Here is a 14,633-nt window from a genome sequence, read left to right as displayed (position 1 = left end):
TTACAAACCATATGCTGGATTTCAGATTTTGTTTTCAGTTCAATATAATCTCCCTATGTGGAGTGACCATGATATTGTTGATCCATGGATATATTTTCCCATTTCAGTAGCTGAACTATAACTCTAAAGTCTCCTTTGATGTAATGATGGCTGCCTTAAGACGTTTTCTCCATGCCTGGATGTTCAGTTAGGAATCACAGTGTCATCTACTGTAGGCATTGTCTGGGTGAATTCCACTTTTTAATGTTTGACTTCAACATGCTCAAAGAGATTTAACGTGTCCTTGAACTGTTTTTATACCCTTCTCCTGTTCTACTGTATATATTTCCACACCTTATCCCTAAATTGTTTTGAAAGCTATTTTGTCTTCATGGTTGATATTTTATCTTACAATTTCACTACCTGACAGAGGGACCTTACAGAGACAGGCATATTTATTCTGAAACCATGACAACCACTTTTATTACACTCAGACAGAGGCCACTCAACTAATTGTATGACTCGTTAAAGTGGCTAGTTCAGTACGTGGTTAGTTTCATGATGAAGATATGTACTTAAACGTAAAACATTACTCAAGCTTAAAACAAACCAGATTGATTATCCCCAGCTAATTTCAAGGCTGTTATTTAAAAAAAATATTTTGTTTTTATCATTGCAGAATTAGTTCCTCAGCTAGGATCTTCATTTCAGTGCTCATGTGAACTCCTGGAGCAGTGGGTGTTTCCATTCCTGGATAATAACTCACGGGTCCTCATGGAAATCATGCAAGCTCTTCGTCAGGGAGACTTAGGCCAAGTACTTGATGAACACATTTAATTCTTCCTCATCAATCCCTACTTGATGCAGCCCAGTTTATTATATTATTTGTAATACAAATTCCAGTTTGAATGTCCTTTTCTGTTTTTTCATACTGTACATGTACAGTACGTGCAGCTCCCTACTCAAACCTACAGTATGTGTGTATGAGAATGTAAAGTACTATATAAACACTGTATGTATGAGAATGTACTATATAAACACTGCATAGTATATATGGATGATTATGTAAAGATTATATAAAGATTTGTAGCACAATGTTGAAGAATAATTAAATCCAACAAGGTTTACATTTAAGTCATTAATGTGCAAGTTTTGCATCTGCCAGCTTCCAGGAAAAGTTACAAATAACAGGAGGCTTTCTCTGACAAAGCTGACTCTTACAGATTATTAGAGAATTACCGTATGTTTCTTTAACTTCTGTTTTACAGAAGGACATTTTAATACTTTGTCGCCAAAAGTTAAATTGTACACACATATTTTAATGAATAAAAATGATCGGATTTGGATAATACATTTTTTCTTTGAATTTCCTATAGGTCAAGTTGATTATGAGAGAGCCTGAGACCCAATCGGAGCTGTCTCACTTGTTTAAAACTGTTGCAGAGTATGAACTCACACTGCCTTCTAAGCTTTGGATCCATAACCAGAGCCAGGATACAGAGGAGAGTCAACATGAAGGAGACAGTTTTTTCTCAAAACATAAAGAAACAGTTGTAATTCACTCGCAACAAGGCCTTCTGAAGGTTATGGGCCACAAAACCCAGAATACCAATTTTATATCCCTAGTCACTAAAACCATAGATGTTGACTGTAGTACTGTGGATAATCACACTGTTCAGGAGTGTTCTCATATGTCAAGTCCTTTATTTACTACTGAATCCCCAGCTGAGGGAACTGAGTCCCTGAAAGGAACTACACTGAATTTAGAAGCTGATGCACAAAGTCTCCAGAAAAACAAGGTGGAGTTGGAAAGCATTTTCTCTGAAAATGCTATGCAAAGACTGTCTGAAGATAAAGCCAAACTAAAATTCGGCATGTTTCAGAGACAGATGGTTCTGGAAGAACAGGAAACTTTGAAAGGGGAAAATGACTTGAAGCTGGAGACGTTAAAAAATAATTGGAGACAAGAAAACAAAGTCCTTGGAAAACGCAATGAGGAACTTCACGAGCAGATCGTAAAACTAGAAAGGGAGCATGAGATCCAAATAGTGAAACTACACAAGCAAATTTCACAGTACCAGGAGAATATTTCGAAGCTGGAGGAGGACAATCATAAATATTGCTGCACAATTCTTGAACTCCAGAAAAACAAAGAAGAAGGCTCAAAACTGATTCTTGAGCTACAGGAAAGCATCAAGAAAATGTCTTCAGAGATCCTGAATTTTCAAGAGGAAAAAGTAAAACATCAGAATATGCTAAAGCTGGAAAATGAGAACAAACAGAATTTGCATCATTTTTTAGAGAGTCAAGAAAAGGTGGAAGAGCTTTTGAATTTTACTTCACAACTGAAAGAGGATCTAGAAGACAGTTCTGAAATAATCAAACAGTTGAAAGAAGAGAAAGACCAGCAACAGATTCTTAAAACAAAAGTGGAAGAAGAGAATAATCAGCACTCCCAGACTATTACAGAACTTGAAGAAAAGATAGAAAATTGGTCTAACATAACTGTACAGCTCAAAGAAGAACTGAATGATGCAACTGCAGAAAATGGTCTTTTGGAGACACAGATCCAAGCTTTATCACTCAAACTGGAGCCCTTGACTGAAACAAATAACTGTCTTATCCATAAAATTAATGAGCAACAAGAAGATATCACAAAAGGTTCAAAGCTTATTTTGGAACTTCAAACTGAAAAAAGCAGAAGTTCTCAGGAGATAGCTGAATTGAAGAAAGTCATAAAGAACTCTGAGCAGGAATTTCTGGTACTTAAAAATGAATGTGAGACGAGCTCCAAAAAATATTCAGATCTTCAAGAGGCACATGAACAGCTCACCCAGACTGTGGCTCTTCTTCAAGAAGAGAAAAGTAATCTGGAAAGAGAACTGGGAGTTATGAGAATAAAGGATGCCAATAACAAGATGGAATGGGAAAGTACAATTAATATCACGAGCTACAAAAATAAAGAGCTTTTAGAAAAAGTTTTAGTCCTGGAAAACCGTGAAAAACAAATGATTGAAAGAGAAGCAAGGATTAGGGAAGAAATGGACGTATTAAGAAAAGAACATGAGATGCTTTTAAGAAACAACATGGATGAAAAGAAAGGAAATTTAGAACATCCTCAAATGGAAAATGAGGAAAAAACTGAGGTAAAAATGAAATATGGGTAAAAAATAGAGAACACAGGTAATAACTTGCAGCTGTACAGTATACAGTATGTAGAAATTCAGGCAAAGCTATGGGTTCAGTTCAGGTTGGGCACTGCGACTAAACCCCTGAGAATAGTACTATACAGTACTTCCAGCTATATTTTAAATCCAGCTGTATAAATAGAAACAAATCTAAGTGGCTTTGTGAAAAAGTGTAAGCCAGGTAATTACATTCAGATCAACAGCAGCAGGGGTACTTGGGATGCTGTTCTTAGATAAAAAAACCCCAATGAATTCAGTGAATGTAGGTAAAACATACAGTATGTACTGTAACTTCTTGTTTTATCAATGTGTTAAGATTTTGCATTAATAGTTCCTATTATTTTCAATTCCTATATAGAGAAACGATGGTAAGTAATATCTATCAGTGATAGATAATGCAGTCAAAAATGTAGCACAGTATTTTAGGAAGGCCAAATGTCCAATGATTTATATCAGCCTCATCAACTGACCATCACACTTCAGATTGTTTTAAGATTCTCCCATAAGCTTTATTGTTATCGTCTTGATCATCCTAAGCTTAAAATATACAATAAAGGAACTTCCATATAGGTCAAATAGTAACAGTGGTCTTTCAGATTGTGTTCAGTAGTCCAGCACTTCTTGAATGAAGCCAATAACTGTCTGTGATTTGGGAGGGAGGCGGGGGTGTTGAAAGGATAATGGATGTTCTGTGGCAACACTAATCCCTTTTTCAAAGCTTCTATTTGTTGGTTACTTACCTGTGTTTGGCATTTTTTTCATTTATGTAATTATTTATATTTATTATTTTATGTATGACATATATACATTTTAAAATACGAAAAAACCTTGTGCAGCTGTTGATACTGTATATTGGTAGAAGCTGGTATTCTCAGTCAGATGGCATCCCGTTTTCCAGGCGAAGCCTACTGTGAGTGAAGAAGACGCTGAGCTGCGAAAGCAGCTGGAAGACATGGCAGCAGAGCTGAAGACTTCTCAGGAAGAGCTAGAAAAGGCAAAATCCGAGGTGTGCTGATTTCACTCTGATGGGGAATTGTTAAAGCTCCATTTCTTTACTTCTTCTTCTCCCAGAGAACCTGTTTTTTCCCCTTATTTGTTTTTCCCCCCTGGGGGTGCATTGAATAGACACGTTGAAGTTGACTAAAATCTAAATATTTTTCACTGTCGCTGTCTGTCACTGTCCCAATTGTTTTAGGCACAGAAATGGTACAGAGACTTGGGTCTAGCGGAGTCTAAACGAGAGGAAGCAGTGAAAAAACTCTCCCAGGCTGTGAATGAAGTCAAAAGAATGAGAGAGTCTGTGAAAGAGGAAGACATTTTGAAAAAAGAGAATGCAAAACTAAGGAAAGAGGTAATTAACTGTTGTGGTGTATTTTCGATAATACGCAATGTCAGTGGGATATAAAAATACGTCTGAAGGCCAATAGCTCCCTCTATTGAGTAGCACTTTAATAGCAGTATAGACAATAAGCATGCTCTATGTTAAGTACTGTACTATTTCAAAAAAATGAAAGAAGGTATAGGTAAGCAATCAGAATTGCAGTAGTCATTTGTTATGATTTAAAATTGTTTCATTCTTTTTAAAATAAAAGGCCTTTGAGTGACGCCCATTCATCCATCTTCTAATCGCTTCTTCAAATTTAGGGTCACGGGGTTAGCCAGGGGCCTATCCTGGCAAGCAACAGGTGCAAGGCAGGGTACACCCTGGACGGCACCCAGCCCATCACAGGGCAGACACACAGACACAAACACACATTCACTCACAACTACTGTAGTTCCAGTTTTCCCAGAATTAACCCAGGAGCATGTCTTGGGACTGTGGGAGGAAACCGGAGCACCTCAGTTTGAGGACCTACGCAGTGCCAGATCCACCAGGCATGGTTGACATACATGAAACATAAAAAAACGTCGGAGGAAACAATACAAACTCCACACAGATAGCACCCCAGGTCTGGGATTGAATTTGGGGACCCAGCAATGCTAGCCACTGTGCCTGATATTTCATTTTCTATACAGTGTCATTTGAATAGAATCACAAACCAGAGAACACAAGTGAAAACTGCAGGGAAATACTGTACATTTAAAACTGAGACAGGAGATTACGTCTTTAAACAAAGGGTTATGGTAGTATGGAACAGGTTGTCCAGCAATGTTACTGTACGTGTTACTGAAACCCTACAGTAGCTTCTTTCTAGAAAAGAGTCTTGCATCAGTTAGCTGACTAAAAAGCCCACATGATTTTTAACCCTTCTTAAGTTGTTCATACCTCTTCTTAAATTTGTCTCCATCTGTGATTCATGTTAACAGGGATGTAAAAACAAAGAAAGTTATTATTCCCTGTGTAATATTTCAGAATTTCAAGGCATTGGAAAACAGTAAATAATCATTGCACTGTGAAAACACTTAATGTACTGCAAACCGTTAATGACTCAATAACAAAAGATTTTTTTCCAGATAAGTGAAACGAAAAAAAGAATGGCAGAAAGAGAGTCTGTATCAGTGGGTATTTTGGAATTGAAATCCCAGCTGGAAGACCCCACCGACTTGGAAGTCCATCGTCATGAGCTCCAAACACCACTAGCACACATACAGAGTCAGCTTGATATGAAGGTATTGATTATCATTCAACAGGCCCTTTCTGTCAAATCTCCATGGGAATCTTACTCTGTTATTTAAAACACCTTGTGTTTTTATAGCACAATATTTTTGGAAAAACAAGGTTTATTGTGAATTTTTGTTATGTAACAAAATAGAGTAAATAATATTTAGCTTCCCCAAACTAAAAAACATATTTTTTTCAATATTGTTTTCAATTTTGGTATCATTTTGGCTTTTAGTCTGTTATTTGTAATTTGTTAATCCAGTCTTATAGTTTGCAAATGTTGTTATTGGACTTTTCAAATTCACAGTATCCTTATTTTCTCTTTAAAATAGTCTGCCCTCGAAAATGAACTTAAAGCAGAGAACTCTGCCCTAAAGAAAGAGGTCAGTAAATTAGAAGACTGGGGTGAGACAGTAAAAATGCTAAAGTCTCGATACGAGGACATCAGAAACCAGGTATTTCAAACCGTAAGATTCATTTTGGGGTCATATTACTAAACAAATGTATATATTTTCTTTTAGTTTGTGTATTTGCATCTCACCAATACCATTTAAGATACCTTAAAAACAGTATTTTATAGAGAAAATCTATGTGCGTTTTGTCTTATCTATGAATGGCGGTACAACAGCCTTATGTTGATAAATATACAATTCCTGCAGTATATATAAGTGCATAAGTGTTAACAATTTCTGTTGTAACTTATAAAATTAGTACATTGGTGTGTTTTGTAAGCAAATCAGTAAAACCAGATGTTAATAAAAAATAAACCTAATAGAAACATGCTGTAAGAGTAACAGGAGAGTCATAGATTGTAGCAATGGGAATTATACCCAGCAGTTGAAAGAACTGAGAACATACAGTATACAGATTAGTTCACACAAATTCCCCAAGTGATATTTATAAAGCCTTTTGGATTCAGAAAAATGATTTTAATACAAAATATTGGAGTATTTTATTGTTTTTATCACAGAAAAAAATGTGTTTTTAATCAATCTAAGCCCTGATCGGGAAGGTTAAAAGTTTTTTACTATTTTTTTTATTTTATTTTTATTATAAGTAGAGCAAGAGTATTGTTTTTTGTTATTTTAACAAATTTAACAAGTTGTAGTACCTGCATAAAACATTACAGACCACAACATCTTCTATTTTTTATAGTTTGATGAACTTTTAAGAAAGAAGACGGAAGCTGAATTAGATGTGGCTCCTTTAAAGGTACAGTATGATCACTTTGATGAGTGAATTAAACCCACAGTATTTCTCCTCACGGGCATTTGTAGTTTAGGATGATCTGCAGTCTCTTTCCAGTAATGTGTCATCCATCCAATCCAGTGAGTTAATGTAACCTGTAATTTACTTTAATAAGCAGCTTGTCCCAGTAACCGTTCCTTTGATAATAAGAGAAGTGTACAGTATATGTTTCTTCACACTGCTCATGTTTCTTTGTCAGTTCAAACTATCAGCAAAACGGTCATCATCCACATCATCTTCAGGATTTCTTAAAGATAGTTCTAACAAAACAGTCTTTTTAAAAAAAATGGTCATCTGATGAGTCTGTATGTGGAAAATGAAAGGTTGGGTAAAGGTCACAGACATACAACTTCAACATCTCTGCTGTGAATAGCTGACAGACACCAGAGTTCAGTGAGGAGACTAGACGTGACAGACCACAGCTCTCCAGGGGTTATTTCTCCTGCAGATTATAATAGTCAGTAGATGGATATATTAAATTACCATTGAGTTGCTTGCTTAGTTGTACACTAATGCTTTTCCGAAATAGTACAAGTTTAGAAAGGCTTGATTGTAGTGAGTTATACATTCTTCTCTGGGTAACGCAAGAAGTGCTTTTAAGTATTAAATAAGCTAATGATTTTGTGCATGGATTGTTCATTATACTGTTACACCAGTTTTGCACGTTCACCATTTAAAATCATCAAGGTTGGATAGTGTACCTAGCTGACCTTTTCAGACATTAATCATAAATCAGTGACTTGCCAATAACTCAACTTTTCCAATTCATGTTCTTCAAAAAATGCTTAAATGATGAGATGAAAGGTGTACTAATTACCAAAATAATCAAAATTTCTCTTTTTTTTTCCTGAACAGAAAAGACAGTTTTAACATGTTTTCCATTTTGTACTGCCTTTCCTTTTCCCCCTCAGTTTTGCCTTTCACGTTTTGAGCAAAAATAGAGATATTTTGGGGTTGTTGCTCTTGCTGACACACTCAATTGGCCATTGCTGTGTAGCAGTAGGGTGGATTCTTTGAATCACTGCCATGCTCAAGTTTGGGGTTCTCCTTTAATAGGCCAGACTTGCCTGTTTGGTCCAGAAATGTCAGGAGCGCAATAGCTTGATAATTCAGCTGGTGAGGGCACTGCGCAGGCACGGTTTCATTGACTTCAATGTGATCGAGGAAGCTGAAGACCTGGTGAACGACACTGCCCTGATGGAGTATTCAGGCACCTACCGTCTTTCACACAGCAGTCAGGTAATGACAGAAACAGTGACCACTCTTTACCCAGACTACGGAGATAAGTTAAGTTATATTACAGCAGTCATTAGCTTTTCATATAATGTGCTTACTTACAGTACATCTTCTGTTTAGAAACCATTTGTTTTCAATACCAACCACATACATTAAACATTGAGGGCTGATTTAAAATTTAGTAATCTATATATATATCCTTACTTAAAACAAATGAATTATGTCGTATTTTGATATACAGTAATATATTTATGGGCTATTGTCTGTGTGTACTGTAATAAAGCACTGCTGAAGAAAGATACTGCAGATAACGCCCTTGAATTGGGGTCAGTTACAACGCTAGGTAACCTGCTGCTTTTTTGATGTTGCTGCCAAGTTTCTTTGAAACCTCTTAACCAGCAGAAGTTTTTCCAAGCTCTAGGACATTGTTTTCTTTACATGTGAGTTTCAGTATGATCTGCAAACTGAATCATTACTTTACTTTTACCGCCTTGTAGCCCAGCCTTGTCAGATCTCGAAAGTTAACCAAGGTTCGGCCAGGTCAGTCATGAGAAAACCAGATTACTTCTGCAAGTGATTCTGGTAGATCCAGGTAGTGCTCTTCTTTCTGGAGCTCAATCTCCAAACCAAATCAGTATAGTGGGGCCGCTGGCACATGAAGGGTGGGTGTTGCACTTGATGGATAAAGTGGTTCCCCTCCTATATGTGAAATGCAGTAAAAATAATAATAATAATAATTTTGTTACTGTCTCCTGTCTACTGATGGCAGTGCAGTGATACTGTTTTGATGTATGTTTGTAGACTTCATTCTAAAATATTACAGTGCAAAACCGAAGCAATATTGCTGAGCCAAGCTGAAGGACAACTACGATGTATTTAAGAAGTTAATCAGCCTTTTAGACCACCTTGGAGAGACATGTAATATCACAGATAGGCTACCCTGGAAGAGTTCCAAGGCTGGGTCCTGTTCTGAGTGAGGAGTGGAGGAATCTTATAGGAGGGTGACGACGCAACAGCTAAGCATTTTGCAAGTATACTGGGATAAAATTTAGCTCTCCTTTTTTGTCATTGAAGAAGAAAATACAGTAAAGGCACACTTTTGTATTTTCTAGTTGTGAACCTCCAATTTAGGATTCACAATTACTGTTGTTCTACCCTCCCAGTTTGCACTAGCCAGTTGTTTGTTTTTCAATCAGCCTGTAGCTTCAAAGCCTGTCACTCCCAGGGGAGGGGTTGAGAGAGTGTAGACTCCCCCAGCCTGCCCTTGTCCAAGCTACAGTACTTGCCTTTTAAAATGTCAGAGACATTACAGCTCAGTGTTGATTGGAGGAGAGGCGCACTCATGGCAGACCACACTATGTCCCTGCAAGCGTGTGGAAGGCTGCAGGGGTCACTGTCACTGAGAGCTGATCGAGCCCTTGCTGACGATTCCTGCCCCGCCAGGGAATCCTGCTCACAGCTGGCTAGTGACACGACCCAAGCTCACATCTGCCACCTGTGTTAGAGCATCCTTACCAGCTGAGTATCTTTTACTGCTGTCTTTAACACTGAAAGGAGGCAGCAGAAGAATTTTGCTTTGATTTTATGTGGTGGAATAGAAAAAATCAAGTGCAGCATTTACAGTTACTGATACATTGTTTTTTTGTAGCACACCTTTGAAAATTGGTGTAAAACCTACATTTTATTTGATCTCCATTTGTTTCAGGGTCTTTATAAGGATATATGGGGACAGCAGACGCAAACAGATGAAGAAGGCAAGTATGCAACACACATATTTTGTATAGGATAAAAACGTGTTCTTTTATTACTTTTTCAAAGTCCCAGATACTGAAATAGCATCCATGAAGACTGATAGAAAGTCAAAATCCTGTGTGTTTTGTAGACATGAAAAAGAAATGCTGCCTTTGGGGTGAAGTACAGCGTGCTGCATTCAGGGACCGTGGACAAGTGACGTTCATCTTCTTCTGAGCCCAGAGCAAAGTAGTGTTGGTAATGAGGGGCTGCAACACCTCTTTGTGTTCTAGGGCCCCTGCAGAGCTCCTTGTCCAGCGGCAGAGGGAGCCTCCCAGATCTCGATGGGTCTCTCAGCTTCCGCTCCTGTGTAGCCACAGCTGATTACTCTCCATCCCCTGACATGCCGAGCACAGTGCTGCCCACTGTAAGAATCGAGCACAGGTCTAGAGCACTTTTAACATTTCCCCTTGAGGAATGACGGCTTTCAATTTGTTTTCATTTTTCGCTCATTTTAATGGAACTGGCTTTGAACAGTTTTTGAACAAACCACTTTTTTTTGTGCTTTGTTCTAGATCCAACATGCTGATTTACAGTGTTGATTGTTTTCTCCTTCTGTGTACAGTATAACACTCTGTATAATACATTTAAAGACATTTAGGATTGCCAGTTATTTGAAACAAAGTGGACATTTGTTAATTGTGGTTCTCTTGATTAGCTGCTGCTGTCCCTAATTAGTCTGAGAAAACTACTGCATATACATCCGCTATGTCATGTCTTCACTTCAGCCTTTTCTATTTTTACTGTGAAAAGAAACAGAGAAACTACAGTAGGTGTAAATATTCACCATTTTCTCTGATACTATTCACTCCAGCAAGAACATGGAATATACAGGAGATGTGAAATAGAGTTATACGCTAGGCTATGCATGTACTGTACACAGTACATTACTTTAAAGCATTTTGTGGAAGTCCTTCTATATTTAAATTCATGCATTGATTTAACTTCTTCTGCAGTTAGAAGAACTAAACCTCATGTATCTGAAAACAAGCTTTAGGTACAGCGTACCACCGCACTGTTAATGCCCTTTGAGCAGTTAATTATATCAGATCCATCAGTACATTTTCTAACCTCTTCTTCCAGTTCAGACCTGCAGGGGAGCAAGAGCCTATCCTGGCAAGCAATAGGCACAAGGCAGGGTACACCCTGAACAGAATACCAGTCTGTCTTTGGGCAGACACAGATACCAACACAGACATACAGTACACACACTCACACCAGGGCCAATTTTCCCAGAAGCCAATTAACTTACCAGTATGTTTTTGGAATGTGGGAGGAAACCAGAGTACCTGGTGAAAACACACACAGACACAGGGAGATCATACAAACTCCATGCAACTAGCAACCCAGGTTTGGAATTGAACCCAGGATCCCAGCATTGTGAGGCAGCAATGGTAACCACTGCACCACCATGCCACCCCCAATTTCATGAGATACTGTATTATATGAAATTTCTCAATGTGAAATGTTTTTAGTCATGTATTTTAGATGCATTGGTATTGTGAACGTTTTTGGCTTGTGCTACACTTCAAACTTTCTGGTACACATACAGTACATAGATGTACTTGTAACCAAGTATATGATTTCCATTATAGTAATTGGAAATAATAGTTCTATTATAAATTATTTTCAGGGGATTAAAAATAATTCTTGCTTAAGAATTCTAAGCCAGTAATTCAGAGCTGAATATCTGGAATGTACTGTAAGTGGCAGTGTGAAAAAGCACGTTATAATGAGCAGCATCATAATAATCTGCTCAATATAGAAAATATTCCACATACTGTACACATACAAAGGGCATATACAAATGCCATACAAAATACAAAAATGTTATAGTATACAATACTGTATAGTAAGTAAAAAACTTTACTTATTAATGCACTTATTTCTTTCAGTTTCAGTGATGCTATTATGAGTTAATAGCACATGCCACAGATAGGATTGAGAGAACAGAAACAATGTGTTGGTTCTACAGCATGGTTTCTAACAGCAAATGAAATGGGATATCATGCAGCAGATAAGATGTGTATCTTTTGCCAGACAGTACATTATCTAAATTGACGTGTTAAATAATACAATGCAAATTCATAAGAAAGCAGCTTGACTTCCCAGGTGTGTTGTTTAAAAGATATGTCAATCCTAATGCAAAGCTGTACTGAGGGTCATTTTTTTACTTTTTACTTATACTTTTCCCATTGTTAGAGTAGGGAGGTGATTCAGTTCTCATTGAAACAAATTCATTTTGCAGTTGGTGGTACTTTTCTTAAATTCTAAAACTAACTGTTTTAAATGATAGGAATTTCTCCAGCAGTAAGGCTAAGGGGATCATTTTAAGAAAAGGCCTTTGTAATGATTACTATATTATCAGTTATCTTTCACATTGTCACATTGTAACTGACATCTGATTTTATGCAGTGAGATGTTTACTGAAAGAGCTACAGCATTTTAAAATAATGAGTTATCATTACTTCAGGTTAATTTAATCTGCTTCAGAAATAAAATCTGTATTTTATTTAGTCAAATAGCTCACAAATATCTAATAAAATCTATAAATTATTACATCCTAGCTTAGAAATCACCATTTATAGCATACTGTTAAAAAAAATGTTTCCATTGTTTCAGCTGCCTCTGTCTGCTGGGGAAGTAGTTCAAGTCACTGGAGTTCCAGACAACCATGGGCTGTACCATGCAGAAGTAAATGGAGAGGCGGGGCTTGTTCCTGCATGTCTTCTAGAAGAAACTGAGGACCTGCACCAAGACCTGCACCCCTCTGATAAACAATGTACTGGTCCAGTCCCAGGGTTAACTAGTCCTGAGAGGATCATTCAGCTATATCAGCAAATGCAGCAAACACACTGCAGCAATTACCAGGTTAACACTTATACTACTCAGACTCTTCATTCATTAAAATGAATATATTATTCCAGTGGTCTTTACAGGATAACTAGATTTTATTAAATGATTTCCGGTTTAATCTTCATTCACAATAGTCTTTCACACTTGTTTTGCATGTATTCAGAAATATCAAGTTTATAATGGGAAATTTCTGAATAGTAGTTTATAGATTGCCTAACATCTAGAGTTCTTTCAAGGGTGAGGAAAATGTAATTATTTTTTTTAGATATTGCATGCAGTCTTCTGTGATCTACTGTAAATTCCATAGTTAAAAACATGAACTTAGTTTGAAATAAAATCTCCTAGAAATCTGCTTTTAAAACCCAAAGTGCACAAATGCACTTATTTCAAAAGTGGGAAATGTGCCAAGTACTCTCTATAAAAGTGACTACGAATTGGTTTATCTGCGTCCAAGATAACTGACCTATCTGGAGTTTAGCAGCACTGTGCTGTTTTTGTATCCTGAAGTAATTATTTATCAAACTGGCTTCAGGCTTCAGGGAAGCTTTCTCGTGTAAGTTGAAAACTCGAATAGACCCATTGCTCTGTTTTGAAGCCCTGGTGGGATGCAGGTGTAGGAAGAGGTCCAATGGTTAAGTTAATGTCTCATGAAGGTCACCTGATCACAAATCAGAACATGGCCCCGCAGGGATAAAACTGACTGGCATACTATATGATCATTTTGGTCCTTTGTACGAGGAAATATTGTCATTCCCAATGGGACATCCCAGGGCTTTGAATTTCTGCTACTTAAGATGCTCCCTGTTTTATCCCAGACTCCTTCTGTGATCTCATTTTAGGTTTCATCGGTCACGTCTGATTCCAACCCCGTGACAGACCGCAGTTTGCTTTCAACTCCCTGTCTGGTCCAGGGTGGACGTCCCAGACCATCCAAATCACAGCCGGAAAATGAGGCAGAGGTCGCTGGGAGGCCCAGTGATGTCCAGGGAAAAGATGCCGGGGAGCAGATGAAGAGAGGTACCAGCCAAGCAAGGCGAGACGCAGGAGTCATACTTAATAACACATGGCTCTCCAGGGATGATGCAAATTGTCGTGCCTCAGCAGCTGCAGCAAGGAGCCATTTGTCAGAGCTGTCACTACTGAACAGCCAGGAGCAAAATGTCAAGGGGATCATCTCCAATAGCCTATTTCCAGAACAGAGATCAATAAGAGCCAAGCAAGGTAAAAGCATCCTTATGTTTGATCTATCTTTGAATTCTGCAGGGGATCTTTTAAAATCCCTCTTAGGACTAAAATATTAGCATTTTATATGTTATTGTTATTGAATTATTTGTGAATGGTACTGAATGTGATTAAAGCAGATGCTAAGGGCATTTAAAGGATTCAGTTATTAAATTACTACAAAGAAAGTTAAGAGTTAAAATTCCAAATTTAAAAGACATGGACACTTTTATCTAAGTTAACACACTAACTTGTATGCTGGTTTTACTACTTATTTTATTTTTCAGTTTATTTCAAGCTAAGATATTGTATGAATTTGAATACTAGATAAATAAATATATTGTATCAAGACAGTGTGGCATGCTTGTTGTGTAATAACGTTTTATTTGACTTTATCTTAAGTACAGCCACACATGACAGGTGCACAGATGAACAGAAATGCAGCGTTCAATGTATCATGTGTGATTTCCTTTATTTTTTTGATTCTGGTAGGAAAAGGTTCCTACACTGTG

The 14,633-nt window shown here is 37.4% G+C and overlaps 1 protein-coding gene across 1 annotated transcript in view; it reads left to right on the top strand.

Moving 5' to 3' along the window:
- The window catches only part of LOC148840843 (uncharacterized), a 47,000-nt gene that overhangs the window by 14,380 nt on the left and 17,987 nt on the right, over positions 1 to 14,633 (top strand). Inside the window, exons 8-19 of the mRNA XM_088921854.1 lie at positions 659 to 795; positions 1,356 to 3,125; positions 4,066 to 4,173; positions 4,363 to 4,518; positions 5,622 to 5,777; positions 6,102 to 6,224; positions 6,925 to 6,981; positions 8,074 to 8,256; positions 9,959 to 10,007; positions 10,278 to 10,411; positions 12,667 to 12,915; positions 13,740 to 14,121. Of these exons, the coding sequence (XP_088777980.1) occupies positions 659 to 795; positions 1,356 to 3,125; positions 4,066 to 4,173; positions 4,363 to 4,518; positions 5,622 to 5,777; positions 6,102 to 6,224; positions 6,925 to 6,981; positions 8,074 to 8,256; positions 9,959 to 10,007; positions 10,278 to 10,411; positions 12,667 to 12,915; positions 13,740 to 14,121 (3,504 nt within the window). The remainder of the gene's footprint in view (positions 1 to 658; positions 796 to 1,355; positions 3,126 to 4,065; positions 4,174 to 4,362; positions 4,519 to 5,621; positions 5,778 to 6,101; positions 6,225 to 6,924; positions 6,982 to 8,073; positions 8,257 to 9,958; positions 10,008 to 10,277; positions 10,412 to 12,666; positions 12,916 to 13,739; positions 14,122 to 14,633) is intronic.

Source organism: Atractosteus spatula, chromosome 1, assembly GCF_055471065.1.
Source record: "Atractosteus spatula isolate fAtrSpa1 chromosome 1, fAtrSpa1.hap1, whole genome shotgun sequence".
Classification (NCBI taxonomy): domain Eukaryota; kingdom Metazoa; phylum Chordata; class Actinopteri; order Semionotiformes; family Lepisosteidae; genus Atractosteus; species Atractosteus spatula.
The sequence above is the reverse complement of the archived record's forward strand: the minus strand, read 5'-3'. Positions and strand labels throughout refer to the sequence as shown.